Source organism: Acipenser ruthenus, chromosome 18 (assembly GCF_902713425.1).
Source record: "Acipenser ruthenus chromosome 18, fAciRut3.2 maternal haplotype, whole genome shotgun sequence".
NCBI classification, from domain to species: domain Eukaryota; kingdom Metazoa; phylum Chordata; class Actinopteri; order Acipenseriformes; family Acipenseridae; genus Acipenser; species Acipenser ruthenus.
In genome coordinates, this window is record NC_081206.1 from 8499369 (window position 1) to 8517430 (window position 18062).

General features: G+C 37.7%; 1 protein-coding gene across 1 annotated transcript; it reads left to right on the forward strand.

Moving 5' to 3' along the window:
• Window positions 1-14332: 14332 nt before the first annotated feature.
• LOC117422271 (melanocortin receptor 3-like) lies at window positions 14333-17844 on the forward strand. The gene has a single exon (XM_058991139.1). It carries the CDS (start codon window positions 14582-14584, stop codon window positions 15560-15562), a length of 981 nt encoding a protein of 326 aa, XP_058847122.1. The 5' UTR covers window positions 14333-14581; the 3' UTR covers window positions 15563-17844.
• Window positions 17845-18062: the final 218 nt, after the last annotated feature.

Genomic DNA, 18062 nt, shown 5'->3' on the forward strand with positions numbered 1-18062 from the left:
ATTTTTTATGAGGTATCTGTAACACTTCGGTATCTGCAGAAAGATTGATTAACGGCCATATTTGTTCCGTCAAGAATAAATCTATTTACTGAATTAAAATCACAGTGTCTGTGTTTTTATCTGCTGTACATGGATAAACTTATGAAGCCTTCTTGTTTTAAATTTAGTGCTGCCTGACTGTCGCAGTCTCCCATTATATGCAATATATAAATATATTGTTTGAAAACACTGGATACACTTTTAAATATATTAATGTGAATATATTTATTTACAACATATTTTACAATGTATTTTGAATATAATTTAGAAAAATAAAATGTATAAATGTGAATATGTTGATTTACAAAATACATTTATAGTATATTATAAATATATTTAAGCAACATGTCATGTTTAAGAAAATATATTATAAATACATTTCAGTTTTAAAAAATATATATTCCATATATTAAAAATATATTTATTTTCCGAAATAGAAGGGAGAAACTATAATTAAGCTACAGTCTGAGGAATGTGAGATAGCAGCAATTGTAAAAAAGGGTAGAAGAAGAATATATGAAATATAATGTTATTTAACCCAAAACGTACAATACATACATTTTAAATAAATCCATATTATTTACAATTTTACATATACACACCAGGAAACCCTCAGTAAGTTGGCATATCCAGCTTGTTTTCAAGAGGGACTCGGGAGCCAAAGTAGACAAATATACATTTAACATCATCCATTCTCACACCCAGTTCTCAGTAATCAGAGATTGCATGTACTTTGAGCAAGAAAGTAATTGTGAATCAAGTGTTTAACTTTACCCAGTGAAGCTGCATTTCGAATGCCAATCTGTAACTGATTCTAGAATTCAGGAGTGCTGTACAGAAAAGCTGTCTGGCCTGTCTTTGTTCTCATAAAAAGACAATTCCGTTTGCATTCAGTGATTTAGATAATAGTAGTTTAGGGAATAGGGCACAAAAACTGGTACAAACAGCTTAGTCATGCCTTTGGTGCTGCTTGTTAACTAGTTTTGTAACATTTTAATTTGCTTTCATTCTGGAATGGAATGCGACCTTGTGAAGTTTGTGTAAAGCAATTAACCAGACCAGTGATGGATACACTTCAGCAACCTCAACTGGAGTAGAACAGAAGCATTGGCAGACATTTTAAGTAAACCTGGTAAACGTGTCACAGCCTTCATTAGCTTGTGCTTGGCATGCGCTTTTTTCTGAAGGATTAACACAAATTAGAGGAACACATTTAATTAAAAAAGGGACAGCAATTGAAAAGCTGTTAAACAAAGAGAATAAAATCTTGTTTTTTAAGGAATATATAACTTTTCTTTATTGCTTTGCATCCCGCACAGCGGATATTGAAAAAAGGTGGTTCTTGTAGCATTCATTTTTCAAGTCTATAGAATAACCTGTTCTTAGTCTCCTTATTTATTTATTTTTTCTTCATATGTTTCTCCTTCAATAAATAAGCAATTCATACATTAGTACTTCCTGCTTGAAGCAGACCTTTACTTACTGTACATTACCGTATTCCTTCGAATTTAAGATGCTCCTTAACCATTTTTTTCTTCTAGAAAATGGCCTGCGTCTTAAATTTGTACACAACGCGTGTATTAAAATTGGCAACAATTTGCTCAATGTTCACCGTGGTGCAGCAGCCTCAAACTGGCGTTGCTGTGTTAAGCCTGGGACACAGAGACGCGGTGCTGCGCGGCACGCGAGGCATTTTGCTGCCTGTATCGCTGCCATTGCTTTCATATGGTGTTGGCCAGATCAACGTGGGACTATACCGCTAGTCCCTCTGTGACGCTGGTGCCACTCAAATCGAATCCAGAGCGATTTTTTTCTGGCTGCCGCGTGGTACCATCGTGGGTTAACCAATCACAGCCAAGTGGTGACAACACGTACTTGCCAGGAAAAATCATGAATGAAACTGTTGTCTACGGAGGTGTCCAAGCACCCTGAAGTGTTTGATCCCTCCCATGTTTCAAACAAGGACAGGCAAGTCAGTATTTTATACATCGCCCCTGATAAGCATCCTTCCTGTAGCCAATTTGATACTGTTATCACGTTTTTCCTTTTTTTATTATTATTTCTGTAGTTCGCTACTATTATTTACTAAATAACTGGCTGTAAAAGGATATATTTTGTAACAGTTTAGTAGTAGGCTACTTGTTGTCAGCAACGTATTGTATGTTTCTAAGTTGATCGCTCATTTCATACACCTGCATATAGATAGTTTTGCATCACTTCTTGTTTACCACAGCAGCATCGTTGCGTTATTAGATTCTAATCAGACCCCCGTATTTTTCTACTTGCTAAGCAATACCACAGTTCACAAAAAGGGAGAAGCAGCGCATAACTGTAATGCTCTGTGTGACAGCCGACGGCTGTAAACTGCCTCCATAAGTCACTTTCTTATATGAGTAGATGCATCTTTGTAACTGCATCTTTATTAGATTTTTTCCCTCAAGTTGAGGGTGGGAAATTTGAGCTGCATCTTAAATTCGAGGGTGACTTATATTCGAAGGAATATGATCAGTGCTGCAGTATACTGTAGGTAAAAATCTTTCTCTTTAAAAAGTTAAAATAAATACACATTCGCACTTTACATACTCACAGACAGCACTCATGAGCCTACTCTTTCACACTATACATACCTCTGATCAATTAAACAACCAGTTATCTAATTACCCCATGCCCTGACCCACACCCACAGGGAAATAATTAACTGAAATTGTGTGCAACTCCACCACCACAACACCACACAAATTACACAAAGGAATGATTATGTTTCCATGCACTTTTTCTGGACAATGTTTTAAAATTCAAACACGTGTGCAATGACATGTTTCTTTTAAAACCGCACATTTGAGATCTATGTAGCTCAGGGGTCTCCAATCCTGGTCCTGGAGGGTCCCTCCTGGTTTTTGTTCCAACTGTACCCTAAATTAATTAATTGGACCTTCTACTAAGCACTTAATTGGTCAAATTAAGTAATTTAGGGTACAGTTGGAACAAAAACCAGGAGGGACAGCTTTTTTGGTTTTATTTTTATTAAATTTAATCAAGTTTGCAATTCACTAAACATTTATTGGCTGTTTTAGACAGCATAAGAAGTAAATTCTCCTTTTCAAAGAAATTTGTGTCATTCCTTTGAACACGCTAGCATTCCTTTCTCAGGATTATTGTTGTCTGACGTAATAGATGAATAGCTTTCCAGTTTACCGCAATTAAAGTTCTGATTCAAGATTCAGGTTCAGCACAAGGTTGTTGTCAAGCAGTGCCACACAGCTTGTTAGAGGACAGCTCGTTCTAGGCTTTTCCAGGGTATACACTTTGTCGCACTAGTGATGAGAAAATGGTGCCACTTAAAACTAGAGATGTTTTTACAAGCCATTACAATGTTCTACCTCTTGTCAAAATGGGATTTTTTCAATAAAATTCAACAACAATATCTCATAACACCGTGTAACAATTTTTTATTTTTTTTTTGGTTCCTGGGTAGTAAGTGTTATTTCCTAATTGCTTATGCCTCAAAAGTATAGAAAATGGCTATTATTCCCCACAAACTTTGCTTTTGTGACCAGGACAGTGATATTTTGAAATTTACCTATTTTCCAGAACATTCCAGATAGATTCAGTGCTGCGTAAACTTGGAGTAACTTCTAGAACTTTCTAGAACTTTCCAGTAATATAAATAGTAGTATAAATACAGGGGCCTTAAGCCCACCAGTTCAGTTTAGTTCCAGCTGCCTAAGTGGATACATATCTGCATTTTTCTGAGATGGCATCAAGAGGCTGCAATGGTGGCATTCCTGATGGGTCGCCAAGGCGGTTTTACCAAGTTTCCCTGCTATCTTTGCCTTTGGGACAGCAGGGACACCAAGGCGCACTACCACAGGCACTGGCCACAGCGGACCGAGTTCTCTGTGGGGAGGAACAACGTCAAGTGGGAGCCACTGGTGGACCCCCGGAAGGTGCTGATGCCACCACTGCACATCAAATTGGGCCTTATGAAACAATTTGTCAGAGCTCTAGATAAGGAGTTGGCAGCCTTCAAGTACCTTCAAGACTTCTTCCCTAAGCTGTCTGAGGCAAAGGTCAAAGCCGGTGTCTTCGTCGGACCACAGATAAAGAAGATCCTGGAGTGCAATGAATTCCCCAAGAAGCTCACTAGTAAGGAGAAAGCGGCTTGGAACAGCTTTGTCGCAGTGGTTCGGGGCTTCCTGGGCAATCACAAGGCCGAAAACTATGTGGAGCTGGTTGAGAGACTGGTGAAGAACTACGGCACAATGGGCTGTAGGATGTCCCTCAAAGTCCATATCCTTGATACTCATCTTGATAAATTCAAGGAGAACATGGGAGCGTACTCGGAGGAGCAAGGCGAGCGCTTCCACCAGGATATACTGGACTTTGAACGCCGCTACCAAGGACAGTATAACGAGAACATGATGGGAGACTACATTTGGGGGCTGATTCGTGAAAGTGATTTACAGTATAATCGTAAATCTCGAAAAACTACTCATTTCTAAATCTTTTGTAGTCATTTTTGTATTACTTTAGTATAAATACATGTTAATTTGGATTCATATGTTGTTTTTTTCTGACTTTGTGAACGAAAAGACACAAATTCATCCGTTTTCTCATTGGAAATAGGTAAATTTCAAAATATCACTGTCTGGTCACAAAAGCAAAGTTTGTGGGGAATAATAGCCATTTTCTATACTTTTGAGGCATAAGCAATTAGGAAATAACACTTACTACCCAGGAACAAAAATTGTGTTACATAGTGTAATCAGTCATTTGCTCTGAGTGGCTTTATTTAGGAAACATGCACTCCAGTTTTTAATTAGAATTTGTAGATGTCCCCTTAATCCTTTAATTAGCACTTTAAAGCAACATACCGACTAAAGAGATAGTTAGCAAAAACATATTTGTAAATGTTACCATTCTAATATATTAAAGCTGACAAGAGTTCTATCTATTTAACTCTTTATAAGACAATAATTATTTAGGTTGAGAAAATAAACGAGAAAGATGGGGAATAAGGAGATATGTCTATAACTGCAAAATAATAATTTACCTTACCTAGCTGGTATTCAAGTTGCAAAATTAGAACACCTAATGAGCATTTTTATCAAGTGTGCCAGAAAAGAAGTGCCAAGTGTCTGGACAGAAGTCATAAAAAGGTATATTTCATAGTGGTACTGTTTACTAGTTCGCATTTCCACAGCTTGTCAGTATCTTTTTTTTCAGTGCTGTTAAAAACTTTATAACTTGGAATATAAATTAAATATTGACACTTATTATTATTATTATTATTATTATTATTATTATTATTATTATTATTATTATTATTATTATTATTATTATTACTGTTTGAGATTTCCATTGAAATAAAATACTCTTCTGTTTCCTCCATTATATTACATTTGTGATATTGAGGGTTTTTTTTGTCAGTGTTCTAGGAAAACTGCTTCTAGTTATACCTGCCTATTTCTGTTCTATAAAATACATTAAGTAATATGTTGATTAATTGATTGAAACCGTGCCTCCATACTTACTGACTAGGAATCGTACAGTGGAGGTAATGTGTTTTGAGTAGTATGTTTGAGTATATTGGCCTACATATAGACATTTTCACATACATTACAATCTGTGTCTGTCTGTCTGTCTGTCTGTCTGTCTGTCTGTCTGTCTGTCTGTATGTATGTAGGTATGTATGTATGTATGTATAGGAGGCTGTGTGGTCCAGTGGTTAAAGAAAAGGGCTTGTAACCAGGAGGTCCCTGGTTCAAATCCCACCTCAACCACTGACTCATTGTGTGACCCTGAACAAGTCACATAACCTCCTTGTGCTCTGTCTTTCGGGTGAGACGTAATTGTAAGTGACTCTGCATCTGATGCATAGTTCACACACCCTAGTCTTTGTAAGTCGCCTTGGATAAAGGCGTCTGCTAAATAAACAAATAATATATACACTACAGGTCAAAAGTTTTAGAACACCTCAATTTTTCCAGTTTTTATTGAAATTTACGCAGTTTAATGTCTCAATGTACTCTGAAATTAAAGCATAGAACAAATAAACAATTGGAGATAAAAAAGAAATCATGGAATCGTTTTGTTTAACAAAATTTAATCTAAATTTTTGACTCAAAGTAGCCACCTTTTGCAGATATAACAGCCGAACACACTCGTGGCATTCTTTCAAATATTGTTCGGAAAGTTCTTCCCAACACTGTTGCAGAAGTTCCCACAAATGTGTTGCACTTGTAGGTTACTTTGCTTTCACTCTTCTGTCCAGTTCATCCCAAACCAGCTCGATGGGGTTTAAGTCTGGAGACTGTGCTGGCCATTCCATGATTTGAAGCCTACCGTCTTGTTCTTTTCTTCTAAGGTAGTTCTGACATAGCCTGGAGGTATGTTTTGGGTCATTATCTTGCTGTAGGATGAACCCCTGACCAACTAGGCGTATACCAGAGGGTATTGCATGGTGCTGCAAAATGCTGTGGTAGCAGTTTTGGTTCAGAGTGCCACTCACTCTGTGCAAGTCGCCGACTCTGGATCCAGCAAAAGAGCCCCAGACCATCACGCTTCCTCCTCCATGTCTGACAGTTGGTGTCACACACCGAGGAACCATCCTTTCGCCTACTCGACGGCGTACAAAAACCCTGCGTGATGAACCGAAGATTTCAAATTTTGATTCATCGGTCCATAAGACCTTCTTCCAGTCTTCAGTAGTCCACTGGCGGTGCTTTATGGCCCAGGCAAGCCTCTTTTTCTTATTTTGCCATCTTAGCAATGGCTTTCCTACTGCCACTCGACCTGTCAAACCTGCAGCTCGAAGTCTTCTCTTCACAGTTGAAACTGAGACTTGCTTACTTCGACCAGTGTTAAGCTGTGCTTGAAGCTGTTGTCCTGTGAGCTGCCTATCACGCAAGCTGTTGACTCTCAGAAACTTGTCTTCTGATTCTGTTGTGGCTTTGGGTCTGCCAGACCTCTTCCTGTCAGACTTTCCTCCAGTTTCCAAGTGCCTTTTGATGGTGTAGGAAACTGTACTCACTGACACCTTGGCTTTCTTTGCAATTTCTCTAAAGGAAAGACCTACACTTTTAAGGGTTATAATGGTCTGTCTGTCTTCCTTTGTTAATTGCCTTTTTTCTCGCCATTATGAGAGCAATATACTACTTCCTGCAGTACAATACTGTCCTGTGGCAAAGTGGATGGTAAGGGGAACAGGTGTAGCGGTGATGCGATGCAGGAGTGACAGACAGACAACGATAATTTGGTGAACAAGTGTTTATTGTGCTGTTTCCAGGTCTGGCGACCGTCAAATAATAAATCCCCGGCAGTACACAACAATGTGTAAAGCACGGGGAGCGTGAATAATCCCACACAGTCCTGAACAGAAAAACAAATGCACGGTCACCAGTCCTGGGTGAACTCAGTCGTGCAGGTGCTCTGTGCAGTGGTGCTCCGGATAGTGCTTTTGTGGCGACAGCTCCGGAGGTGTGCTTTAACTGTCTAGTAGTGTGACAAAAGACAGACAATTATAGACAGACAGAAATAACACACAACACGTAACACTTATTCCTTTTTTATATTTCTGAGAGCTCCTCTCTCAGTCCTTCTCTCCTCCTGTTTAACCCAAACGAAGGAAAAGAACAGCGTTACCCTGGCCCCTATATGTAATCCCGCATGATATCTAGGTAAACGGTTGCAGCTGCCTTATTACTTGCAGCTGCCCCTTGTTTACCTGTCAGATCAATACGGTCTTACAACAGAGTCTCGCTTCCTTCCAGGCTGACCCACTTTCCGGTCCCGGAAACGAACTGTCAGGCCAGCCCTTCCAGATACTTCTCCTCCCGTTCTTTAGCGCCCTCACAGGTCGGGAGGAAGATTTATCACCAGAACTCATTGTATTTCTGTCACATGTCCAAATAATGCTTAAGAGGGTGTAGTAACACAGTCTGTTCCAACACTGCTTTTATACAGACAGAGGGTTTGTAAGTAATCAACAAAAGTTGGGACACCTGTAGGAATTGTTAGCATCAACTTTCAAGGCTTAATTTACTTCCATTGCTGCGGAACAGCTGTAAGTTGTTAACCCATTACTTGTTCCCTGAAAAAGTCCTTTTTGTATAACTGTGAAATGTACATTATTTTTCAGTTTTTGGTAACCTAAACTTTTTTTTTAACCTCTGGCAGTTTACCGCTTACCTTTGTACCATTTCAGGTTATTCACTGGACTTGAACTGCTTAAATTTCAATAAAAACTGGAAAAATGGGAGTGTTTTAAAACTTTTGACCGGTAGTGTATATATTTTTCATGGTGCGGCCCACGAAGTGAACAGTCAACTTAAATGGCCAGATTTTTACGTTCAAACAAATTTTCATAACCAAGTAATTCAGCAAGATGTATTTATTTTGCATTGGTGAATCAGTGAATCAAATGAACAAATCTAAACTGAATGAATCAAACGAATCGAGTCAGTAAAAAGAATCAAACTGCACATCACTAATTTTCAGGCCAGAAAAATAGCCCGCCTGTCAGTGGTTGAAGCCTGGTTCCCATACGCACTAAAAAAAAAATGCATTAAAATTTATTCCCTTTAGTAAATACCATGCGAATACAGCGCATCTCATTATTCTGAGCTGGATGCTCATTTAAATACATTATCATACAAATTACATATTCATTCTGATTACCATAGTTATGCACAATAAAATTAGCGTGCACCATAATATGCCCACTATTTCACGCGATAATGAATACTATTGCAACAGTAAATATGGAAAGTATTAGCATGCACAGTAATTGCAATTATCACACACCATACAGTTTAGTGCCCTGTAGTGCAATGAGTACCGCTAGTCACAAAGACAATTAGATCTAGCCACAAAGGCATGTCCTTTGTGAATTTTCAGAGAATGACTGGTCGTTTTGAAGCTGAAGCTCATAGTAATTTCAATGTCTAAATTATTAATAACACTGTTCAGAAATATCAGTTCTTTATTTGCATTTACTACTGAGCACATGATAATCTCTCCAACAACTGGTCATAACGTGTGCCAGTGAAACATGCTGCTACTAAAATAGTAGAAAGCCTTGTTATGAAGAAAATATACAAAAGGTAACCAAAAAAAAAAATTGTAATGATATAGCAATGCTGCTGCTGCTGCTGTTTTTTTTTACATTGAATGCTGATGCACTCAAACCCTTATGTACAGTCTAACCATTTTACATTAGGATCCTTACTTTAAACCCATAGGTTTGAGAAAAATGTATAATGTTTTACATATTATGTATTTAATTAGCATGCTGTCGATCGGTCCACATCTGACAGGAAAATTCACACATCCAGGACCATCTAAATCCCATTCTTAAATCTATATTTTTACCACGTACCTTTACAACCTCAATGTCCATGTGCAACTAATGCTTTTCAAAGTGTGTGCGTTCTCGGATGTGCTTAGTATGGGATGAATCGACATCCTACATACAATAATTCCACAGAAGGGTCATAGTGTACACTGTAAACCAATGTGCTCAGCACAGTTGGAATTCCAAGATTAAATATACAGTTTAGCTATTCTGTATAATTAGAGTTTCCAGATTTTGGTGTTTATTTTTAAAATATGAAATTATTTGCATCATTTTGTTCGTTTTAGGTACAATAATTGTGTGTCTCTCGCTAACTGTACATCGTAGTGTTGTAAAATCAAACCCTGACGTTGACATCGATTATCGTGCAAATACTAATGACGATTATCAATCATTATCAAGTTAAAATGCTTAAAAAAATAAATACATAAATACATTCCCTCACAGCAACAGTTTAAAGTAACAATAAGTGCTTTTTTTTATAGAGCATGATATAACAAACTCATTCAAACAAATCCTGATGTTTTAAGACACGTTTGATAAATACATTGGCATTTAAATATAGCACTCCCCAGTTTTCAAATTCCTGCCATTACTAGCCTTTGCCTTGTTTGTGTAAAATCTGACAAATTTCCGGAGTAAATATAATCAATGTCTACAGGAGAAAAAACTACATTAACATTATGGCCTATTCACATGGAAATAACCTGTAATCTCATTTTGTAACCAATTAATGAATGACTATTTCCATTGAAAAGCTATCTGAAAGTTGTATTATTCACAGCACGCTGACAATATCACTGTGATAGACACCTTAATTAAAGCACCAGCTTTGTGTTTCTGCTTTTTAACATTTTAAAATTCTCTATTGTCCATATGTAAAAAAAAAATGTAATAGTCTTTGCAGTCATTCTGAGTGGTTCTGAGTTCTACACCTTGATCTGGCTTTAAGATAGAAGCTTTCTGCTTGTATGACCATTGTATTTCGTGATGTAAAACAGTACCATTATTAATAAACTCTGTTGGCTCCCACTGCTTCCTTTGATCTTTAATGCTTCAAATAACAGCAGAGATGGAATCACAATTATGTCCCTCGAGTTCTTTTGAAACAATCTTTAAATTAGCTTTAAAAAAGCTAATTTGGGAATGGCCACATGTATACAAAGGGAAACAAACAAACTTTGTTTGGTGAAGATAGTTCAATGAAGACGAATGCCCAGCCTGATCTGTGAGTTTGTATTGTATCCTTTTTGTGTTTTTTAACTCTTTATTCTTCTGTTTGGCTTGTTTTTGTTTCTGTTTCATGAATCAATGTGCGCTCTAGCGATTTCACCACAGCTTCCCTTTCTCAGAGTCTCCCTTCTTGATGGTAACATCTTGGGCCACAACTCTATCCTTCTACAGGGACCTAACACCATTGGTGGCTGGGCTGTGATTTTGGTCACTAAGGAGGCTTGGTGGTCCAGTGGCAGGTGCGGCTGGTGTATAAAGTGCATTGGGGCATTGCCCCACCAGTTTGAACTCAATAATAATTTGCTATTTTGTCATTGCCGGTTCCCCAAAGATACATAATCATTAAATAATTGACATTACCTTCAGTTTTGTAGCTGCATTCATTGTGTGATTTAGTTATTTACTGAAGCAGTAGTTTTTATAGGGAATATGAGTGACAGTCTAGATGTGAAGAAAGTGGTACAGGTTTTATAAATATACTGCAGGAAATTTGCCATCTGGAGACCGGAGAGTAAACACAATTTCCACACAATTTACTCAGGAAAGTTAATGATAGACCATTATATATATATATATATATATATATATATATATATATATATATATATATATATATATATATATATATATATATACAGTCGCTCGCAAAAGTATTCTCCCCCTTTGCTATGACACACCTAAATAAGCTCTGGTGCAACCAATTGTCTTTAGAAGTCACATAATTAGTTGAATGGAGTCCACCTGTGTGCAGTTAAGGTGTTTCATATGATTTCAGGTTAAATACACCTGTCTCTGGGAGGTCCCACAGTTGGTTAGTACATTTACTAACAAAAACTACATCATGAAGACGAAGGAACATTCAAAGCAAATTCGGAATAAGGTTCTTCAAAAGCACCAATCAGGGGTAGGATATAAGAACATTTCCAAGGCATTGAATATCCCCCGGAGCTCAGTAAAGTCCATTATTAAGAAATGGAGAGAATATGGCACAACTGTGAATCTGTCTAGAACAGGCGAGAAGGGCACTAGTCAGGGAGGCCACCAAGAGGCCTATGGCAACTCTAAAGGAGTTACAGTCTTCCACGACTGAGCTGGGAGACACTGTGCATATGGCAACAATAGCCCGGGTGCTTCACAAAACTGGCCTTTATGGGAGAGTGGCAAAAAGAAAGCCATTGTTGAAAAAAACTCACATCAGATCTCGGCTAGAGTTTGCTAGAAGGCATGTGGGAGACTCTGAGACCAAGTGGAAAAAGATTCTATGGCCTGATGAGACCAAAATAGAGCTTTTTGGCCTCAACGCTAAGCACTATGTTTGGCGCAAGCCTAACACCGCACATCATCCTGAGAACACCATCCCTACCGTGAAGCATGGTGGTGGCAGCATCATACTATGGGGATGCTTCTCTGCGTCAGGGCCTGGAAAGCTTGTGAAGATAGAGAGCAAAATGGATGCAGCAAAGTACAGAGAAATCCTGGAGGAAAACCTGCTGAAGTCTGCAAGAGACCTGTAACTTGGGAGAAGATTCATCTTCCAGCAGGACAATGACCCCAAACATACAGCCAAAGCCACACTCGAGTGGCTTAAAAACAAACAGGTCAATGTCCTGGAGTGGCCCAGTCAAAGCCCGGACCTCAATCCAATTGAGAATATGTGGAAAGAGTTGAAAATTGCTTTTCACCGAAGGTCCCCATCCAAGTGGACGGAGCTTGAGCAATTTTGCAAAGAAGAATGGGCAAAAATTGCAGTGTCTAGATGTGCAAAGCTGGTAGAGACTTATCCAAATAGACTCATGGCTGTAATTGCTGCCAAAGGTGCCTCTACCAAATATTGACTCAAGGGGGTGAATGCTTATGCAATCAATTATTTTCTGTTTTGTATTTGTAATTAATTTAGAACAATTTGTAGATTTTATTTTTCACTTTGACATTATGGGCTTTTTTGTGTTGATCCGTGGCAAAAACTCCTAATTAAATCCATTTTAATTCCATGTTGTAACACAATAAAATGTGGAAAAGTCCAAGGGGGGTGAATACTTTTGAGAGCCACTGTATATATATATATATATATATATATATATAGTGACAAACCAAGGGGCTGTGTTGTAAATGGCAAGTATGTGAGGGCGGAACTGCTAACAGGGCTCTGTCCTCTCACTGGATTGCGACCAGAGGGGGGACTACAATTCGCAAAATGGCCGCCCCAAAAAGACTACAAGCCCCAACAGCCAGAGCAATGTGCCGAGGCATGGCAGCCACACCCACAACAGCCGGCCAATATAAAAAGGGTCAACACAGACCAGGAAGGGAGGAGAGAGAGGAGTAGAAGGTGGTGAGGCCTTGGGGAGTGTGCTATTACTGTTTTGTGGATTTTTTGAATTGATTTACTGTGTATGACCTGGACCGACTGAGAACCCTACTGGCTGTGAACTTGATTTGTACGGAGAACCAGATTTGTGAACTGACCCTTGATATTCCTGACCCTATGGGCCATGTGTCCAACACGGCACAAGGTAATAAACATACAAGAACTGTCTTGTTGGAACAAACTTTATTTGTGACTGTACCTTCTTGTGTGTGTCTCCCATACCGATTTGTGTACAAGTTCGCTTACCCAGCAAGAGCTTTGTCACTATATATATATATATATATATATATATATATATATATATATATATATATATATATATGTTTACTGTAACAAGTAATGCCAAAAAACTACTTTAACAATGGAGATAAAACTGCCAGAGGATTTCTTATTTTCAGAGTCAGCTTCGCATAACAATGATGACAGCAAGTATAACCCTAATTAATATATGCAATATATTTTAGAACATCTTTTTTTAGCGCAAATAATTTGTTCTGTACTTAGTTGGCAGTGCTGTTTCTGAAATTAGTCATGATAAAATCTCAAGAAACTCTTTCTTACATCCAACCCAAAATGTATATTTGTTCAAGTGTCTTATTTTAGATTATATACATATTTTGCTAACAGTTTTGTTTAGGGACTCATTTTAGGTGTTCATATGTATAAATTGTTGAATAAATATACATTTTAATAGCTTATAACATGTAGCAAAATAATATTTCAAAAGTGCATTGTAATCTGGTGTTATTATTTCTAATGATAAAGTGAGGGCTCCCATCACTGTTAAAAGAATAATTAATGACTCGGTCATGGATAGAGATTTGATCCACTTAACCATTTATACCGGATCCCTACAGGAAATTGTTACACATTTATTGCTATTTGGGTGTAAAATGCTTAAATGAACTAACCCATGTCACAGCAGGAGACAGATCATTATAAAAATAGCATTAACATTGTCATTTCTTGTTCTGTATCTCTAAGATTTTCATCATTTTAATTCAGCTGGTATATGGAATCGTGCCTGAATAACATATGCACTTCCAATAATGTAAAGGAAATATTTTTTGTTTCAAATCCTTTGGCTGTGCTTCAGTTAATATTATATTCACAGCTGAAGAGGGCACCAAATACAGCTCCACTGTTTTACAGGAATGAAAGACAAACCTGTGCTGCGAAAAAAAAAAAAACACATTTGCTGTGCAAGTCTTTAAAGCCAATCAAACAAACTCCTTCACTGGAGCTACGTGGAGGAGCTCCCTCCCCCTGGGCCACAACTGCATGTCTCTTCTGTATCTCTCATCACATTTCACATTCTGTTGCGCTATCGGAGTAAAAGCAGCTTGGATGCTTAACTCCCAAAGCTTGGGGAAATGAAACAGCTCCTGCTTGAGGTAATGCTGTTGTTGCAGTTTCAACATGAAAGTTTCTCAGATTAAAGAAGTGAAGACTAGCAATACTGGCGTTTTCAAACAATTGTTTTAAAGAGATGCTGCCCATCTGGACCGGTTCTGAGAAGAATTTGATGTAACACTAATCCCATTTGAACATCATCTGCTGCTTGCTAGTGTTGAACCTTCTCAAAGATGAACTCGACTCAGCAGACATTCCTCTTGCATGGGGGTCTTCTTAACAGCACAATGGACTATAATGAGACCAGCCTGGCGAGCAACAGGAGTGTGCCTAGCTTTTGTGAGCAAGTTCTCATCAAGGCAGAGATCTTTCTGACACTGGGGATCATCAGTTTGCTGGAAAACATCTTGGTCATTCTCGCTATCATTAAGAACAAAAACCTGCATTCTCCAATGTATATTTTTGTTTGCAGCCTCGCAGCAGCCGATATGCTGGTGAGTGTCTCAAACTCCCTTGAGACAATTGTGATTGCCATTCTGGACAACCGCTACCTGATTGTGGACGACAGATTCATCCAGCTCATGGACAATATCTTTGACTCCATGATCTGCATTTCACTGGTGGCGTCCATTTGCAACTTGTTGGTTATTGCAATCGACAGGTACATTACCATTTTCTATGCGCTGCGTTACCACAGCATCATGACTCTGAAGAAAGCCCTGAGCCTGATTTGCGTCATATGGGTTGCTTGCATTTTTTGTGGCATCATCTTCATTGTGTATTCCGAGAGCAAGACTGTGATTGTTTGTCTCATTATCATGTTCTTTACCATGCTAGTCCTCATGGCCACTCTCTATGTGCATATGTTTATGCTTGCCCGGCTGCACATCAAAAAAATCGCGGCACTGCCTGCTGAAGGTGCCGTGCAGCCCAGAACATGCATGAAAGGCGCCATCACCATTACTATTCTCCTTGGTGTGTTCATTTGCTGCTGGGCTCCTTTCTTTCTTCACCTCATCCTTCTAATCACGTGCCCCAAGAACCCTTACTGTGCTTGTTACATGTCACACTTCACTACCTACTTGGCCTTGATCATGTGCAATTCCGTCATTGATCCCATTATCTATGCTTTTCGCAGTCTGGAAATGCGCAAAACGTTCAAAGAGATCATATGTTGCTATGGAATGAGCTTCAGCATTCATTGTAAAAATTAGCTTTGACAAGCTACCCCCATTTACAACTGCAACAAGACTGTGCCGTTTAAGCTGTGATATTCTGTATTACACTGGTTCAGTTACTTCTGAAGCAAGCTTCATTACAAGCATATGATGGTTTAATTTACAGGGAAATGACAGTCATGCTTTCTTATCTAAATATATTTTAAGAGGAGTTTATTAGCTTACTAACACATGCTGCAAATGTTAATGGTTAGTTAATAGTTTGATAATAAACAGCAACCTTTATAAACCTGTAAAAAAGCTTTTCCAACCCTAAATTCCACTAAGGATTTAATTTAAACCATGGTACAGTTGTTCAGAGGTACTTGAACACAATGCTTATGTAATATTGTTATGCTATTGAGAAATAGTTGAACATGAATGTACATTATTTATTAAAAATGCTAATAGATGATTATATATTAACTACAATGTTTTGTCAATATGTTAGTAAGCTAGTTATTAAACTAAAACAAGTCCCCCTTAGAACAAGGCATAGCTGAAATGACCAAAAATACAGATATTGGAATGTAAAAGAAAAATTCATACTACTTGCAGGTAGTGCCACAAATAGAAATTGAATTTAAATGGCACCATCTCACAAGGTAAATGACAAACATCATAACCCTTTCAGTAAAGCTCGTCCATCCTAGATTGCATTGGGCAAACACTGCTTGATTTCTAATAACATTCACATTTAAGTTAACTGGGGTACTTTCCATACTGGGTTGTTTTTTTGCCTTTTATGAAAATAGTTGTAACTGTGAAATATCAACTAGCAAAGTGCTACAAACCAATACCAATATGGGGTGTTGCATTGGGAGATCACTTTAATAATCTGTGTACACTTGTAAAATTGGTTTGCTATTTTTTTTCTTTCCAAATTTATACTATGATTTGCAAAATTGCTAAATTAAAGTTACAATGTATTTCACAGTGGCTCATAAAGACCAGGGGAAAAAAGGGGTGGTTGAGATCACAAGATAAATGAATTTGTGATCTCGACATAAATGCACAATTGTTTCCCATGCCCTGAATAAGCCGCTGTGCGTGGATCTCAATCTAACTGAGCATGTTTGGAATGAACTTAAACAACACATCTATCATCACGCTCCTCTGCCTACCTCTCTGCACCAGCTGTGAACAATATCAAGGACTGAATGGATTAACATCCATAAAAACAGCTTGTGAAGGATATGACCTGGGAAAACAGTTAGCTAAGGAACCTACTAAAGCAGTAGTATACAAAATACAGTGGCCAAACGGTCCATGACAGAAAGGTTTAGGTTATGGTTTGTGAGAGACCAATTTGCTGTATACTTCTTCTGGTCACATTTTACACTGATAAAGTGGCCAAGGTTTATCTAGTGTCTTAAAAGTTTTACCTTGATCACAATATTTAATCTGTAAAAGTAATGTTTTTTGATGATTATTAATGTGGAAGAATACTTTATTACAATAAGATTTTAATGACACATTATCAGTTGAAAGAACTAGACACCTTTATTTATGTATTTATTTTATTTTTTTACGCTACCTTAAATTAATTGACCAAAAAGATTCTGTTACTACAGTTGAATGTACAGATCATTTCAATAACTGTGGCAACAGTGGGGTAATGCTTGGAAGATGACAATCAACGATTTTGTGAACTGTATTTGTTTCAACATGTGATAAACAGGGTCCTGTAACACCAGTATATTTAAATGAAATACTCTTAATTTCTGAATGATATCTGAGCATCAATTTTAAGATTTTTTTTTTCAATGGACTTTTTACTGATCAAATGTACTGTATGCTTATGATACCTGCAAGGTAATGTATGCGTGTGAAATACTGCCCCATCTTAAGGCTAAATGATTTTCTTTAGTGTACCTTTGCATCTTTAAATGTTCCTTTACAAAATGTAAATAGTGATCTACAAAGGTACATGATTCAATGCAAGATGATGTAAATGTTTTGTTAGCATTCCTGATATCTGGGATTGCCACCCGTTTTAAGCAATCATCATACTCATTTAATCACAAGACACAGATGGTTAAAAAGAGTTGGAAGCTTTAATAACCTTTTTGGTGATTCCATTTGGGTGTCTTGCTTTTTTTGAAACCTCAGGTTCCAAACCTACAGAAAGCCAATACTGCCCTTGCAAATATCAGAACTATATTAGTTAAGGTTGCCAAATGTTCAAACTTTAAAACCAAGACACTGTACAGGAAGCTTTGTAAAATGATGTATTGATGTGCTGTATAGAAGTTTATCTATTTCGTAATTCATGCTTGTCGGAGTTGCAGCTTCAAAAGTACGTTAAGAAATGCAAAAATAAAATTATTCAAAAAAAGTTGACCCTTTACTGCATGTTTTTCAGAGATATCAATTTACAATTCACACGGTCTTCAGACAAAAAGTAACCTGGTTTTCTTCTTAACTAAACATACACATTTCCTAAATGTAACAATCATACACGTACATATAGAAGCTGTGCGACAAGTCAATAAAC

Coding starts and splice junctions, on each gene's coding strand:
- LOC117422271 (XM_058991139.1), top strand. CDS start 14,582: ATGAACTCGACTCAGCAGACATTCCTCTTGCATGGGGGTCTTCTTAAC.